The 18,174-nt window shown below is 41.0% G+C and overlaps 1 protein-coding gene across 1 annotated transcript in view; it reads right to left on the bottom strand.

Moving 5' to 3' along the window:
• WDR19 (WD repeat domain 19) overlaps positions 1-18,174 on the bottom strand; it is a 97,338-nt gene that overhangs the window by 28,746 nt on the left and 50,418 nt on the right. Inside the window, exons 16-25 of the mRNA XM_090035768.1 lie at positions 17,818-17,965; positions 16,275-16,479; positions 15,486-15,645; positions 12,439-12,549; positions 12,038-12,147; positions 6,628-6,685; positions 5,624-5,770; positions 5,417-5,499; positions 1,796-1,879; positions 679-825 (exon numbers count right to left, since the gene is read on the bottom strand). Coding sequence (XP_089891894.1) covers positions 679-825; positions 1,796-1,879; positions 5,417-5,499; positions 5,624-5,770; positions 6,628-6,685; positions 12,038-12,147; positions 12,439-12,549; positions 15,486-15,645; positions 16,275-16,479; positions 17,818-17,965 — 1,253 coding nt within the window. The remainder of the gene's footprint in view (positions 1-678; positions 826-1,795; positions 1,880-5,416; positions 5,500-5,623; positions 5,771-6,627; positions 6,686-12,037; positions 12,148-12,438; positions 12,550-15,485; positions 15,646-16,274; positions 16,480-17,817; positions 17,966-18,174) is intronic.

Here is an 18,174-nt window from a genome sequence, read left to right as displayed (position 1 = left end):
TTCCCAGTGGGGAGTGGCCTGCCACAGAATCCGGGCCCTGGTAGACATGGCAATCAATCAGTGGCAGGAGGTACAGTGAGGGCTGATATAGCTGTGGTCTGCCTTCACCTGTTGCCACCACGGTGGCCTTACCTTTTTAGTCACCAGCTCTGCCACTCCATGCTGGACCTGAGGCTGCCACCACATGCCTTGTGCCCCAAGCCAGAACGGAAAACAGAGCTGCCACCACTGACGCATGCATTGGATGGTTCCATCCCACAAGGAACCCTGCAGACTGGATCTAACTTGGGGCACAAAACTAGTTTGAAATCCCCACCATACATAGACATAAGCTGTAGGACCTGAACCAAGCAAAACAATCTGGTGGTGGGAGGGGTCAAAAACTTATGTCTTCAGCAGTAAAGAAACAAAATGGAGATTGAGTCATATCAAAAGCTTTGTAGAGCGCACATCCAAAGCAACTATTATAGTACTGCACAAATTGATGCTGTAACTTACTTGGAGATAGACAAAATGATTTAATGTCGTTGACAACTCATGTTTCAGTCATCCCTACTACACAATTTTAGCACTTAGCAAGAAGTACAGAAGACAGAAACAAAGATGATAGTCTCTCAAAGGTTAAAGAAGAAGAAGGGTTAGGAAAATTAGGTTTACCGAATGTGACTACTTGATTACCTGGCTACCATCTTGGCTCCGTCAAGAGACTGTGTTTCCCTGACAATGTTAACCGCTTTTTCAGGATTGTTCAGATGATCCAAATATAGCCGAATTACACTGTCCCACTGTTTGGCATTCTCATAAGCCATCACAGCTTCCTTGTATCTGCAAATAACAAGGCAGTGCATACTTCATATGTAAGGTTTTCTAGTTTTGTTAAGAATTCATCACAACATCCTCCAGATGGCACATAATATATGCAGGCATAAGCATACACCTGAGAAGTTGTATGCTTATGCCTGCATACATTATGTGCCATCTGTTGATACAACCCGTATCTTTTGAGAATACCTCCACAGTTATTTATACTGACAAGTTAGGTACATCAAACTTTTTAACAGCTTTTTTAATAAGAGCCAATGCTCAGCCTTTAACCAGGCAAATCCCTATTCCAATAGTTAAACAAGTTGAAATAGGATCTTGTTCATTCTCACTACGGCATCAGCTTTAGAATAGTACTTTGTAATCAAATCAAAATGAATTAGGGAAGAACACTGCCGAGCTCTAAAGACTATCCTACTATTATGATTTCGCTATTTCATAAAACATTCTTCAGTACATTTACTTATATAATTACCAAAGACTACATTTTATGAGCATGTATTCTTGATTCTCATATTATTTTTGATTATCTGTTCTTTAATCAGTAATTTGTAGTTTCTCTTTCCTAGTGCAAATAAATGTGGTACATCTGTGATTTTTTTTTAAAGAGTAAACTCTGTTTTTCCTTTATCTTCTCAAAATGAGGTTAACAAATCACTCCAAAAACTGAAAAAGCATCTTCCGATTCAGAATAAGTTCAGCACATCAACACTGACCACAACCTATAGTACTAGAAAACCACTTTAAAAAACTATTTGACAAAAAGCTTTAAAGCAAGGGTAATCAATCAAAACAACAGCTTTCCTAAAATCCATGGATTTTTCTTAATCTCCTTTTAAGGTTTGACTTTTACATTCTTTCAGGATCATTATGTTCACTGAATACGTTTAAGAGTGATTGGTTTTATGAACAGAGATTAAACATCTGGGTAGCTTTAAAGGCATAGCTGTTTGATCTTAAACATAAAACACACCTGCCATCTGCTTCTTTGGCCTTGGCATATTGCAGGTGAATCTTTGGTGATGATACATGAGGGAGAAGCTCACCAACCTTTGCCCTAGAAAAACAAGATAACAAAAAGAGATTAAGTAATAATCATTCTCTGTTTCTGAGTTGTCTTTGCACACTGCTTCCTTTTTCATGACCTTGTGACAAGGTATTTAGGAGAAGTCACATATTCATTGGAATCTGACAGAGCCACACCACAAGCACTTCTGTTGTAGCCTTGAACTTGTGACCTCTGGGGCTGTCAACCCTACACCTTGGTACCTGCACCATGCCAGTGCCTTTGTAGAGTAAAACATAAGCATATTTATAGTACTGTATTTACCTGAATACTGACTCAACATAAGACAACCTCTCCCCTTTAATTAGATTCTATACAGAAAATTTATAAATTTATTATAATTTTCTATGTATGGAATCTAATTATTGGAGGACTATCTTCAATTAGTCCCCCTCACTAATGCAGGTGGTGGTGGGAGAGATAAGGGGGAGGGACAATAATGGAGCAGGCAGTGGGGGGACAGACAGAGGGAGGCACATGGTAAGTTGGGGACAGTAATGGGGCAGGCAGTGAAGGGACAAGTGGAGGACTCAGGATTGGCAGTAGAGGGGCAGGTGGTAGAGAACAGGCAGTGGGGCAGGCAGTCTGGCCCCTGTTGCCCATACCTCCCAGTTTAGGAACACATTGTGCCTGCCACAGCCTACTGCAGCCTCAGTCTGCCCTGATCCCCCTTCCCCTATCGCCCTCTGTCCCCCTCTACCCTGCTTCTGCCCTCCACAGCCTCAGGCCCCCCCACCCCAAAGTCTCCCCTCAACCTGCCCCTCCACCTCACCCCCTTACCTTTTCTCCATGCCAGCAAGTTCCTTCCGTGCTGTAGCCTGGGGCACTGAGCATGGCTCTAGCCCAGCCTCACAGCTGTAGTGCAAAGCTGGCACTGCTGCTATAGGGCCGGTCTAGAGCATGTGCTCTGTGCTCCAGGCTGCAGTGAGGACAGAGCCTGCTGGTGCAGAGCAAAGGTAAGGAGGAATGTGGCAGAGGGGGAATGAGAAGCAGCAAAGGAGGGAGACTGGGGGATGTAGGGGAGGAGTGGCAGAACGTGCCAAGGCAGCAGGGGGCAGGTGGCAACTGTGGCTCCAGTGATGGAGCTGGTGCTAAAACAGCTGAATGCTCTCTGCCACTTCATACTCAACTGTAAGGTAAGGGGCCTTTTGCCCTCATGTTAAAAAAGGGAAAAAAAACTCTTCTAATCAAGTAAATACAGTAACACTGAAGAGGAAAGAAAAAAGGTCTAACTTGGCATGTGAGGAATCAGCAACAGTATGAACGTATACTTTAACATATGCTTTGAGTCACATTTAATGCAAAAGGAGCTTGTAAGACTGATTTCATTTTCATTTCAATGGACATGGAAATTAATCATGATACTTTATATTCCAACATATTTTCTTCTGTTACATGCATCCTAAAGTTTTCAAGAGCATCAGGATTTTCAAATCCATGTTTCTGTTCACACCTAAAACCAGATATGTGGTCATATAATGGTTTGCAATACATTTTCAGGTCATTTTACACTACTCTTGCAGTGAAAGGAGACTGAACTACCTTTTCTTTTTTATTTTAAATGTGTAACTAGTGGGAATTGTGTTTACTCATTAGTAGTGCAAGAATGACCACACTGAAGCCTGATGCATTCTTAATTTGTCCATAAAACAGATACCATATTAATAATTATGCAAGCTCCCACTGCACTGCCCTATGTTTCTCTATTATGACAGGGAGGAACAAGCTCTAGGAGCACATCTGTCTTGCTATCCATTTAGTTTTGCTTGCTCTGGGGAAACTGCTAATAAGGGTCCAATTATGGTGGAAAATCTGTGATGATGACTTCGGAGCTAGGAGCCACAAAAGGACTTAGCTATTGTAATGCTGTGTGATGCACCATCCAACTTTTAGGCATCTTGGAATTAATCATTCTGAGTTAAGCACCTAGGTTCCTGCATTCACAGGTAAATCAAAGTGCCTAAGAATTAGATCCATGAAAGCTGCATGTTGAGTGGAAAGCTGCACAAGTAGCTAGTAGGAAATGTAGAAGCGGGGTATCTCTTACATTTACACATCTCTGTGATTTCACCACTTGACTTCAAACTTCGGGGAGGCACTAAGTGCCTTCAGTTAGGATTCACAGCTCTCAGAGCTTTTTCCTTGATAGCATACACTGCTCATTTTCTCAAGATGCAGCTGGAGGAGGAGAGAGATTTGGCTTCAACTTCTGTCTCTGCCTGAGCCATCTCATCCACCCACACATATCCTTTAACCCAGTGGTCAGCAAGGGCTTTGCCTGTGCTGGGGCCAGGCAGCGTGGAGGTGTACTAGGGCCAGGCAGCTGGAAGCTGAACCTGCGCCACTGCTTCCTCCAAGCTTTCCTGCTCCCTGGTTGCAGCATGGGCACAGTGTCTAGCCAATAAGGACCTATGCCACAGCTGGGAGGTGGAGGTGGGGGTAAAGGGGAGGGAAGGGAAGGGTGAGAAGCAATGGTAGCAAGGACACAGCTTCCAGCTGCCTGGCTCTGACACAACTCCTCAGTGGACGCAAGCTGTACCTGCACCATAGCTGGGGAGTGGGGAGTTGGGGGAACCGTGGCACAGGTATACCTACCAGCTGTCTGACCCCAGTACAGGGGCAGAAAAAGCCCCGCCACTACTGACGCACTGCCAAAGCCACCTGACTCATGTCAAACCAGAGGTGGGTTGTTCTGTCCCTCCTCTTGTTAAAAGGATGCTGTCCCTGGCTCTAACCACCAGACTATACAGGGTATTTTGGTGCATGGTTTTCTCAGTTCCTCCTGTTTAAGCTGTTCCACTTTGTATGGAAGAATTAAAATAGTCACTGACCCACAGAGACTAGATGTGATACTCTAGCCTAGTGGTTAGAGCACTTGCCTGAGAGGGGAATACTGCATTATCTTATATTAATACTTAATATAAAATACTTAACCATTCATTAGGGACCAAGTGCTTTTGTGGTACTAACTCCTGTCCACTGGGAGCTGGACTAAGGTCAACATAATTTAAAAATTACATTGAATATACTACTAGCTCTTACTAAATACTTCTGACCTATGCTGAATATGAACCAGCAAACTAGATTTCCAATCATCTGAGCCATCTAGTATCTGTTGTAACATATTTTATAAAAAATATTTAATGGACTAAACATAACTATGCAAGTAAAAAGATTCCAAGTGTGCAGTACATAAAGAATCTGAAAACCCAATTACAAAATCAAGCTAAACACAATACACAGCAAAAAGAAATTTGCAAATAATGAGAACAACCACTATTTTCCAATAAAATTATGCACTATATCAGAGTTGACCAACTGCACTTGGGTTTCTGAAGATCTGTTCCATGTGGACTCCAGTTGGCCTACTTCCCAGGAACCTAAGAACTGTTTTGATAAACCAATTAGCTGGAAAAATAGTTCATATGATAATCAAAATGTTTAGGGACTTCTGTTCCTTTCAAAAGGGTATTAAAAATGTAACCTGTTTCTCATGGAATGTAAAGCTTCACTAAAAGCTGTACTTACCAGTTTTTACAGCGGATATATACTGATGCTGCCTTGTCATAATAGTGTCCCTTTTCATATAGCTGGGCAGCTTCTGAAAATTGCTATAATAATGCAAATTATTATACATATTGTTTGTAATATATAATCACTACTACAAATAAATTATAATAGTTTGTATATGAGAATTCATTGTGTTACTGGCTCTCTTTTTATTACTAGGGATACCTTCATGCTCTCCAGAATAGCTCCACAGTCTCTTTTTAGCAGTCTACTAGGATGTTTAATGGCCTGGTTTACTCCTCGACGGATGTCTCCCATTCGAACAGACATCTGAGCTACTCCTGCTAGGCAAGCTTCATCATGTTCCTGGTACTGGCAAACAACAGGAAAGTGAGAACTATCTTCTGTAAAAAATAGTATTGGTTTGGCAGAACCTACAAGAACAACTGTAACAGTGAAATACATTAGCCAGAAATAACCTGATTTTAATTTAAACCATTCTTGTCGAGGAAATTTCAGTCAGCATCTGAAAAAGCTATGGTTATTGTTTATGATTAATTCAAGGAACTGCTAATACTGGTGAATCCTGTGTTTTCCTTCTTATGCTTACTTTTTGCTGAAATTTTGTATTTAACATATTTTACTATAAGAATTGGTCAGATGTATGGGAGGATCCCTTTTCAAAAAGAAACAAAAATCAGTTGTATACAGAAAAGGAAAATGATTTACCTGAAACTGAACTTTTTTGAAGAGACTAACCCCATGAATTCGCATATTTGGTTTTGGTTTCAAATATCAGATAAAACTGCAGTTTAATGTTTTGCAAAAACAAAACAAAGAGTTTTTTTTATTCTTTTACTGAATTGATGGCCATACAAAAAGAACCAAGATTTTCATTAGAAAATAAGTACCATATATAACATATTTTCCCTCACTGTGGTATTATTCTCTTTAATATTTACAAAAGTTTATTATGAAATTATTCATACATTAAAAAAGTAATTTCTCAGTACTGCCATGTTAATGGGTATTTACAATGGGTATTTGTAAATAACAGTTTACATCAAAAATTGTCCTTTTGTGTCTGTACAATAACAGCAGAGAAATATGGATTCTACAGTCTTCTCTCAGGAAGAAGAATATATAGCTTACAACATAATGTAAGATGCTATACATAAATAAGCTTGGAACATGAAGATATAGTTCACATCACTGCTGAAGAGAGTTACCTTATTGTCTCCTGTGATTCCCTTCTCATAATGTGCCAAAGCATTCACATAATCACCCCTGAAAAAAAAAAAAAATGTATCTATCTATTCTGCAACTGCTGAACTATTCTACTACAGATGTGTGCATGTCTAGAGTAATTTAATTGGAATGCTGCAGTGGTAGCACCCATTAGGGCAGTTCAAGTGCTCTCTTCCTCTAGCCTATGGCATAAAGGAGATGAATCTCACTCAACCTCCTTTAGCACTCAAAATTAATAGCAGACTTGCTAACACAGAAGGATGGTGGCAAAGGCCTGCAGCAAGGCAGCAGCCCTAGATTTCAGGAACGCAGACTTCAATTAGCTAAGGAGAACAGTCAGGGAAGCACAGAGGTCCTGGAGGCGAGGGGAACCAAGTGTCCAAAAAGAGTGGTTGCTCCTTAAGGAGACAATCCTCCAAACCCAAAAGGAAGTAATCCCAAAGCAGATCAAAGTCGGCAGGAGGGTGCAAAAGCCCCTATGGCTCACCAAAAGCATCCGGGAACGTCTCCTAGCTAAAAGGGAGGTGTATACTCAATGGAAGGGAGGGGCCATCACCAGGGAGGATTATACTGCGGTTGCCCAGGGATGCAGGGGGGCAGTCAGGTAAGCCAAGGCAGAGATGGAACTGGGACTAACTTCCCAGATCAAGGACAACAAGAAGTCCTTTTTTAAATACATAGGGGGCAAAAAGAAGGTTCCAGGTAATGTGGGGCCCCTGCAAGACACACTAGAAAATTTGGTCGTCACACCAGATGACAAAGCTAACCTATTTAACGACTTATTTGCCTCCATTTTCCTGAGCAGGGACCAGACCAGCCCCCCCACTGGACCCCCCCTTAGGCCCCAGGGGAGGTGCACCTAGGCCAAGGGTCAGGGAGGATCTAGTCAGGGAACTTCTGGAGGGACTGGACGTATTTAAATCAGCTGGTCCGGATGATCTCCACCCCAGAGTGCTGAGGGGATTAGCTGAGGTCATTGCAGGACCCCTGGCACGGCTATACAAGCACTCGTGGTGCTCTGGTGTGGTGCCAGAGGACTGGAAGAGGGCCAATGTGGTTCCCATCTTCAAAAATGGGTGGAAGGAGGACCCGGGGAACTATAGGCCAGTTAATCTTACCTCGATCCTGGGTAAGCTTTTTGAGAAAATTATTCTGGCACATGTCCACAACGGGCCAGCAGGGGAGATTATGCTTAGGGGCAACCAACACGGGTTCATTAGAGGCAGGTCCTGTCAGACCAACCTGGCAGCTTTCTATGACCAGGTCACCAAATCCTTAGATGCAGGGGTAGCAGTGGATTTGGTCTTTCTAGACTTTCGGAAGGCCTTCGACTGTCTCTCACCCTGTTCTCATTAAGAAACTGGGGGACTGTGGTGTTGACACCTACACAGTCAACTGGGATGCCAACTGGCTGGAGGGCCGCCCCCAGAGAGTGGTGGTGGATGGGTCATTTTCGACATGGAGGGACGTGGGCAGTGGGGTTCCGCAGGGCTCGGTCCTCGGGCCCGCACTTTTCACCAGTTTCATCAGTGACTTGGACAAGGGGGTAAAAAGCACCCTGTTCAAATCTGCTGATGACACTAAGATGTGGGGGGATGTGGGCACGTCAGAAGGAAGGAATAGGCTCCAATTGGACCTAGACAGGTAACAGGGGTCGGCAGACGAGACTAGGATGGGATTCAACACGGACAAGTGCAAGGTGATGCACCTGGGGAGGAAGAACCAGCACCATTCCTACAGGCTGGGGAACTCCCTTCTCATCAGTGCAGTGGCAGAAAAGGATCTTGGAGTCATAATTGACTCCAAGATGAACATGGGCCGGCAGTGTGGGGAGGCAGTTAAGAAGGCCAACCGCACCTTGTCATGCATCCACAGATGCATCATGAGCAAGTCCAAGGAGGTGATCCTCCCCCTCTATGCGGCACTGGTCAGGCTGCAGCTGGAGTACTGCATCCAGTTCTGGGAACCGCACTTCAAGAGGGATGTCGACAGCATGGAGAGGGTCCAGAGGAGGGCCACTTGCATGATCAGGGGGCAGCAGGGCAGGCCCTACGAGGAGAGGCTACGGACCTGAAGCTGTTCAGCCTCCACAAGAGAAGGCTGAGGGGGATGTAGCGGCCTGTTACAAACTAGTCAGAGGGGACCAGCAGGCACTGGGGGGTCCCTGTTCCCCCAAGCACTACCAGGAGTGACTAGAAATAAGGGTTACAAGCTGGCATAGAGTCAATTTAGATTAGACATCAGGAGGCGCTACTTCACAGTCAGGTTGGCTAGGATCTGGAACCAACTTCCAAGCGAAGTGTTGCTGGCTCCTACCCTGGGGGTCTTTAAGACAAAGCTAGATGAACACCTTGCGGGGGTCATTTGACCCCAGTACTCTTTCCTGCCATGGCAGGGAGTCGGACTTGATGATCTGCTCAGGTCCTTTCCAACCCTACTAACTATGAAACTATGGTGAATGGAGGAACACATGACGCACAACATCTCAGGGCCAACACTTACATAAGAGGTACCTAATCATTTTTTCTTCTTTGGGTGTGTGTGCCCAAAAATATTACATAATATATGAGTTACTGTACATGTAGTTTTTACTGTAACACTATTGACCTTGCATCTTTCAGTTATAGTTACTTAGGTAAGACCTGCAGAATTTAGCAAGCATCATACTCACTCATGTTCGAATAAAAACAATTAGCCAATATGCACACTTTTTCTATGCTGATCTTAAAGACTTTAAGAGGGTGCCAAATGAAATCCAGTTTCCAAGCCCTGAATTTTAGTCATTCTCTCTCTGATACTGTTCTCCCATAAAATTTAATTTGCTTTACAAGTCTGGGCCTGCTTAGTGGTGCAGACAGAAGGGCAGAGATGTGGGGAGGAAAATTTTCCAATGCTTTATGTTTCCGTGGGAATTTTTCCATTTCTAAAAATTCATTGTTTCATAAAATTCATTACTAACAATGAATAGATGCCAATACAATATTAAGCAAGCTTGGCAGTTTCAAAGTTGTAACAAATGTTTTTCAGGTGATTATTCCTAGGAAGTGTGTCAGAGAGTACATGCATGTTTTATTGATTTGTAAACATGAAGGTAAATACACTCACATAATAATCCAAACCAAAAATCAATTTATGGATTCACCTAATTGGCTGTGCAGGTCAAATCAAAACGAAATGAAAGCACTGCTAAGTTTGTTTCTATTTCTCTAAATTTATTGTTTCTAGAGAATCAGTCAGAAGCACAATTAGTGAAGAAGATTCATTGTGATAAGCCCATAGACTCAATGGTACAACCATCCTTTAGCAAAAGAGAATTTGGTTCAAGTAGTTCAGAATCAGATTTACCTCAGTCTGATTCTGAAATAGAACTAATAAGTAGTGCAAGTGATTCTACAGATAATGACAATGAAACTGGAGGTGCCCCAATGACCTCAGTGGAGGACAGTTAAGCTCTGTTAAAGTAGATGAGTGGACAACCATGGCATATCATGCACAGTTCTTTGGGTATGCTAAAATTAGTGTGTCAACAGTTTTCAGTGCCTTTGTTTTTTTTTCTTAAATTTAAATAAACAGTGTAAGGGAAGTACATGTTATTGTGTATTGTCTTCACATTTTTACAAGTGTTCCAATAAAAATAACTTCTTTCCACATAAAGCTTTGAATTTGTTTGACTATAATATTTAAAACATATTAAGTGTACTGTATTTAATTTTTTTCCTAATCAAATATTTCACTTCAAATACTTGTGGCTATTGGGACATAAAATTAACACAGGGGTACTTTTTTAGTTTTGTTTACTAAATGTAAGTCAAATAAACATGCTAAATTAGATGACACTCTATTTAGGGCATTGGAAATTTTTCCAATTCAAAATTTTCTGGAAAACCTGCATCTCTGTAGAAGGGCTGCTTATGGAAGCATACCTTAAGGAGCCATGATGCTCCTTACCTTAGTCTGGCAGTGAGAGAGAAAAGGTAATCAGCCTGGCAGGGTCAGCCATGGAGCTGGGTTTGTAAAGTTAATTTATTAACAATCCATATTATCAAGTAATACATTTAACATTTAAATCTACATTCAATCATCTACAATATATATATAAAAGACAAGGGTTTAAAGTCAAGGGTATTGGAAAGGTAGGGACTACTGGACTTGATGTCTGACACGCTCTCACTGATATGTATGGATGACTTAGGAGGAGCAGAGATACTTGAATACAAGGCATTCTTCTGATATCAAAGGAATGAGTCCCAGGTAGTAGAAGATTATCCAACTACAGACTTTTGTCTGCAACTAAAAACTTTCCTAGCAAATTTCAAAGCAAACAGTTCAGACTGCATCCCCCACCCCTGCACTTCATTTACTCACATAAATCAGCTAATCAGCTATTTTTGCTGATTTTTCTGGTTTTCTTACAACCTCATTGGCACGACAGATGCAGGACCACATAGAGCTTCTATATGACAGTGCAATGGACTAAAGCAGTGGTCAGCAACCCCTGGCACACATGCCAAGCATGGCATGCAAGGTCATTTTGCTTGGCACGCCACGGCCAGCCCCAGCTCTGGGGTACCTGCTGCCAGTGACAGAGCCCGGGCTGCTCCCAGCAGGGCTCACAGCATCTCAGCTGCCTGCTGTGAGCAGCCCGGGCTCCCAGCTGGCAGCAGCTACCCAGAGCCGGGGCCAGCTGCAGCTGGGAGACTGCAAACAGCTGTGCTGGGCTCTGGAGCCCCGGCATCAGCTCTCTGCATGTGCCCCAAGGTGCACACGCAGTCCCCGCCAGCATGGAGCTGGTGCTGGAGCTGTGGAGCCTGGCACAGCTGTTTGCAGCCTACCTGCTGCTTGCTAGAGCTGCCTCTCTCTCACTGCCTGCTCTGAGGTGCGTGTGCATGCACTGGTACAGAGCTGATGCTGGAGCTTCAGAGCCCGGCACAGCTGTTTGGAGCCTCCTGGCTGCAGCCAACCCCAGCTCTGGGTAGCTGCTGCCAGCTGGGAGCCCAGGCTGCTCCCAGCAGGTAGCTGGGACACTGCAAGCCCTGTTGGGAGCAGCCTGGGCTCCAGCAACTACCCAGAGCCAGGGAAGCTGCTGACAGCCACAGAGCCCGGGCTGGAGGGCAGCGGCTTTGGGTGGGGGGCACAAGCAGGGCGCCCTGCCATGTACCCCCACCCTCATTTTGTTTTTCTGGCATGCCGGCACTCCGGCACCTTCCAAGGTAGGTATTGTGGCGTTTTTTGGCACTCCGGCTAAAAAACGTTTCCTACCCCTGGACTAAAGCATCTGATATTAGTCAAGATCTTTATGGAAATGTTCTTTCCGGACATCTCTTGCATTTTTCTACTCAGTAGGAATAGTCATTCTAAATTATTATACTACAATTTTATTAAGAAACATACGTAAATTCAAGCTGCATAGCATATTCCTTTGATATGAATGGGATCTGGTCTGGAGCTAAACGTCTAGCCAGCTGTAATGCACTGTCCCAATGCTGCAAATCTCTTCTCATCTGTTATCAAAATAAATTACTTACATTTAGTTTTTGGGAAAACCAATCTTGTGATGTAAGCATGTGTAATGATGAATTATGATACAAATGTTTAATGTTATAACTATAATGTTCATATTGGTAGAGAATTTAAGACAGATGACAGTATAACAAAGGTTAAAATACACTTATCTTAAACAACTGACAGAACGTATCATTTAGGGCATGGGGGAGAAATCCAAACAACTAAGCAGAATTATCACAAGGGGGGCGGAAATATTACAATTAATTTTAGGTAGCTTGCCAGTGTACCTCAAGTGCAGCAATAGGGCAGGTGGATGCTAGATATAAATCCTGAGCCAGATTAAAGTCACTGGTGAACATGGCAAGATGTCCCGCTAAAAGACTGCGATCTTCTATTCCCTGGAAACAGATATGAATGCAACAACAGTCCTAAGGAACTCATTACAAAGTGTTACTGTTACTAACTTTAAAAATATTCTACGGAAATGTGTTACTAGATCATGACTGTCACATTCTACACCCAGAAAAAAACATATGGAATAACATAATTTATAGTTCTCTCTCACCTTCCCCCAAAAATGTGACACTTCTCAATATACAAGCAAATGCTACCATCAAATAGAAATATACAGCTGCTGTCACCAATACACAGCAGTCAGCAAATTTAAAAGCTCAGCTATACAGCCTTCATTTGAAAAAAGCCCTTGAAGTTAATAAGACTGTTTATACAACTAAAGGTTACAAGACCAGGCATTAATACAATAGTTAAACATCAGGAAATTAAAGTTTTTAGATGAGTGGTCCAAACATCCAAAGCAAGACTTTTATAATTGTCATTTTTGTGTGGGGAAAAAAAATGTTCAGTGCTTTTACCATTGCAACACTCCTAGATCAGCAATTTAGAATAACATATTCTAACTGTTCTTATATTACTATATATATTTCTGTAAACTGTTGATATTAGATATTTACAATGGTAACAGACTTTATCTTCCCACTAAAAATGATAATTAAAAAACCCTCCAAAACAAAACACTCCATTGTGAACGTCTTGTTTCCTCTGTGACGTACTGCATTGTATTGCATACATATGGTGACATGTATGGCATGCATATGGAATAATGGTCTGCAAATGTATTTGACCAGTACACATATCTTAATGCAAAGATGGAGACAAAGGGGTGAGGGACATGAACACTTCAAAAGAGTACCTACATATAAAATGAGTAGAAATGTATTAGTCTCATATCAATATATTTTATTAATCTTAAAATGCAAAAACCCCTAAAGTTAATTCAATATGTTTAGGTTACCTATTTTAAAATAAAAACAATATATATGCGCTTATTTTGTCAAGGAAATTGTCAAGCACTTTATATATAATTTATGTTCAGAAGATGCTAAAAATCATAAAGCATCAGAGTAGTGAAAAGTAATAAAGAGAAGCGAGAGCTTAACGTATGGAAAATATTGTATGCAACTCCCCAGACAACAAATGACACTAATTATACATACAAACTGTTTAAATCTTTTCTGTTTTGTTTCTTAATAAGTAAGATTTTGAAGAAAACTTCTGTAAGACTTATAAAAACCCTGGTGTGGGCAAACTGACAAGAAAGTATGTTCCGGGAAAACATGACAACTGGCAGTCAGTAACAGATACAGAATCAAGGCATTCTATCCCAATTTCAGTTGCACTACTGTTAATGCAACTTAACGCCATTAACTTTAATAGCTCGTGGTACAAATGAGATCAGAATATAACCACAAGATTTTGAAATATGAGAATAAAGGGATGATGCATATTCAGAACTTCTTGCTGGACTTAGCAAATGTTTAAAATTCCCATTATTTTGCTTTTAAAAAATCATTTTAATTTATAACTGATTAGCTGGATGTCAGAGTTAAACCCCACGGTCAAAAGAAACTGATTTCTAGCACTTGCAAAAAGTAGATATGAAAGATGTGCAAATAGTGGAACTTTAAATGTCAGTCTTACAGAAGTCAACACTAGCCTTTCTTCTAGTACGTTGACACACTGGCTTTCTGGGAAAAGGGCGATCAACACCACCGTGAAGGGCTTTAAAATAAAGTGGGGGGGAACATTTAGAAAGATGCCTGTAATTTCTGTGCTTGGTTTTAATATACAGGAAGAAGAAAAGTAAAAAAGTTAAAACAATGGATAAAAGAGCATGAGAAAACAGAATGGCTAGAAAAGAGAAAGAAAATACTGATGACAGCACTAGTTAGTAGGGGTATGCAAAAAGGGCCATATTTGATTCAGACTTGGCCCGAATCGGGGACAGTGATTTGATTTGTTGATTTGGATCACTGTCCTGATTCAATTCGGCCTAATCAGAATCTGAAGATTCGATGCTGATTTGGAGAATCAGCGAACCAGCCACAGACAGCTTTAAATATTTTTTCTATATACCTTGAGGTACCAGGTGTGGCTCATTGAACACTGCAATGGTGGGGCAGATGGAGTGTCCCACAGCAGCATGAATGGCCCCTCACGTGCTCGGTGGTGAACCCGGAAGTGGACTGGAAGTACTTCTGGTTCACTTCTGGGTCTGCCACTGAGCATGAGGAGGAGTCCCCGCCTTCCTCGTGGCCCCCCCTGCTCAGTGATCGGCCATGGGGGGACGCTGGGTACCCCGCCAGACCCAGGAGGCAACAGTCACAGAGCCGGGGGCAGGGGTGCCCCATGTGCTCCGCGGTGGACCTGAAAGTGGACCACTAACTACTTCATTTGTCTGCTTTATCCCATGGTAACCTGTCTGCTCTACTCACTAAACTGGGGTAGAACTGATAGACAAAACAGCTAGGCAGACAGTCTGACATGCAAAGTCTCTTCTCACCTTTTAAAGTGTAATTTGTTTAATCTGTTCATACTGTGTGTGTGATTTTTCCTTCTCAGTATATGGAAATTTAACACAAAAAGTTCTCCTAATCTCAGGAATTACCAAAACTTCATTTATATGTTAGCTCATATTTCGTATAAAATCAAATTTTTAGTGGTTAAGAAACACTCAAAAAATATACGGAAAACCAGTTAGTATTAAAATCCTGAAAGCAAATGACCTAGCTGAGAAGGTATCATAGTGAAATATTTAGTACTTACTTGAGTATGTAGAATTCCCAGAGAAATCATTTCTCCCCATTACTTACTTTTTTTTCCTTACAGACTTTTAAAATAAACCTGGCTTTTATTTAAAAAAAAACAAAAAAACCCATAAAACCAATTCCAACAATCTTAAAGGTAAATTAAAAACTTAATTTTTCTTTTTTTTTATTTTAAACAAAAATGTGTGACTGCTACTTTTATATTTTACCTTTATTTGCTCTAGTGACATCACCATTCCAACATTTCTAATTGTGCGATAGACTCGTATGGCAAATTCCACCTCCATGTGATACAAGCAAGCTCTCGCAAGCTCATTCCAACCCGACTGGTTATTCAGAAGTTTGCAAACCTCCCATGCTTCAGAAAATCTATTCAGGGAGAAACACGGAGTTAAAAACAATGATTGTACAGAGAATTATCTACTCTTGGGTGTGTTTTTTTATATATAAACCTTAAGATAACTAATTTATCTTAAAGTGGATGTCACTTGGGGATCTGTGATATGTAGGTCACACAGGACTACTGGAGAATCGTATGGCAGGAAGAAGGGAAATTCATACAGATCTACTGGTTTACACTTTGTTCCAGGTGACCCCTTAACTCCCCTTCAGCAAGTCATTGTTTCCAAGGCCTACTGTGGACTTTTTGACTACCTCTCCACTGTACTGGTTCTTGGTTGATTCACTAGACTGGGAACTAAGAGAATGACACACATCTTCAACCACTTTCGGGGGGAGATGTCATGAAACTCAGAACAGTTCTTGAAAAAAATTAGTTCTTTGCTTGCAATAAAGAAAAATTAGTTATCATTTGTTAACTTCGATCATTTGTTGGATCATTTGTTATTGCTTAATCTATATGGACAGCCAATTACCTGGCCTGATAGTTCAATGTAACTTTATCAATAATCAGCATGACATTTTTAGAATGCTGTAGTGATCTACAGACAGAAAAGAAAACAATTAATTAACCACATATAATTAAAAAGTAAACCTACCTTTTCAGCATTAAAGTCTGAGGAAGCATTTGTTTCAGCTCATTAGGTCCACTGTCTTTCAAATTTCCAAGGAAACTATGAGTACTAAGAAAGATATTGTTTGTTTTCCCACTTTGAGTCTGACAGGTTAATTCTCCATTATACAACAGCAGTGGTTTATGGGAAAAAGGAACTTTGGTGCCACCTGCCAAAATAACTTTGGATCCTGTATTAGGAAAAAATAGAACAAAATTATTTAACAAGACCGTTATACTGCAGAATGTTTAGCAGGCAGTCACTTTGAAAGGCTAGGAAATATAACACTGAAAGAGTTTTATTCTGAAAACTCAATGAACTTTTTCTTTTTATCTTTAGCATAATAGCAACACTATACATTAGTGTTAGGCAGAACTATATAAGATCTCTAATTCTGGTTTTCATTAGTTATGGTATGTATTTGACTTTATATTTATTTAGCAAAATTAAAAGTAACTTTACATAAGCCTTGAATTGAGAGGCTTTAAGGTTTAGGCAAACATTAAAGATACAGTGAATACCATATGGCGAGTGCTATTAAAGAATGGTTCTCCAATGGATCATAAACAAACATAAATTAAAGTACCCTTTACTAGCAGGCATGTGGACTATATGACCAAATGGATGAATAATGATAATTTTTATGACTCATCAGAAGGCCTGACTAAAATTCTGGCTAAAAAGAAAATGAAAAGGAAACCTAAGTCTTGTTATTCGTTTTGAGCAAAGATGTGCCTATGTTACCAAAAAGAGAAAAAAAAAACAACGCAACTGGGAGTGTGTAGACCAAAGACTAAAATAGGAAACATGCAGACGAAGACTGAAACGTCTTGATGGAGTTGTGCAAGAAAACCTACACAGCAATTGCCTTCTATATGGCTAGTTACACTTACCAATAGTAATCCTTATTGTTCATTTCTATATGTACCCAAGTCAAGCGACTGTATGTGTCTACACGAGACATTTACTGCAGAGTTGCCCAATTAGGTCCATAGTAAACATCCCGGCATCTAAACATGCAGTATTATTAGGATGGCAACTAATGAACTCTGCTGTAGGTTAGTACTTGTAAAAACACAAGTACTATCCTATAGCAGAGTTTTTACTCTGTAGCAACACGTGTAGACGCTGATAGGGCTGGCTGAGGCACAAAGGTGCTTCAGTGTGGAGGCTGCCTGTCAGCTAGCCTCACGCTGAACTACCCTCAAGCCCCAGCCAGCTCCTCCGGAGCACACTGAGCATCTTGGGCTGGCAGGCTGACCCCCCCAAGCTTCCTACCAGCTCGGGCTGCTCTGACCTAGTTCAATGTGCTGTGGTCCTGGGTGCAAGTTCAAACGCGGCACCCAGGATCAATAAATTCTGGAACAATATGTGCCATAGTTATTGTTGAATGTTTAATTGCATGTGTAGATATGCCCAGTATGAATTAAATGGCAACACTGAACATTATTGAAGAACCAGACATATTCTACATTTCAATTTACTATGAAATATCAAATGGCTCACAGGATTAAAATATTTACAGTACCTTGTATAGTATCCTTATGAAAAATGTAAGTATACACTTTATCATCATCATAAGCAGCAAATACACCTTTATCTGTTGGCCAGTTTTCCCAGAGGACACCTTTAATAGTTGGTGCAAAATTTGGAATTTCATACACACCATCATTTACCTACAAAAAATAATAATATGAAATTATTTAAGAAACAGAAAGTGCATGACACACTGAATATTGCAATAGACTTATCACCTATCTCCAAAAAAATGTAACAATAGAGTAGCTGACTGATGGGTGATAAAAATTACAAAAAACATGACAAATTTTCTTATGAGAAGCTGTGAATTGTAGAACGATTTAGAGAAGAGATAACTTGTGAAAAC

The sequence above is a fragment of the Crocodylus siamensis genome, chromosome 2 (genome assembly GCF_052110815.1).
Source record: "Crocodylus siamensis isolate JL-2025a chromosome 2, ASM5211081v1, whole genome shotgun sequence".
NCBI classification, from domain to species: domain Eukaryota; kingdom Metazoa; phylum Chordata; order Crocodylia; family Crocodylidae; genus Crocodylus; species Crocodylus siamensis.
Note: the sequence above shows the minus strand (reverse complement) of the source record. Positions and strands in the feature narration are given on the sequence as shown.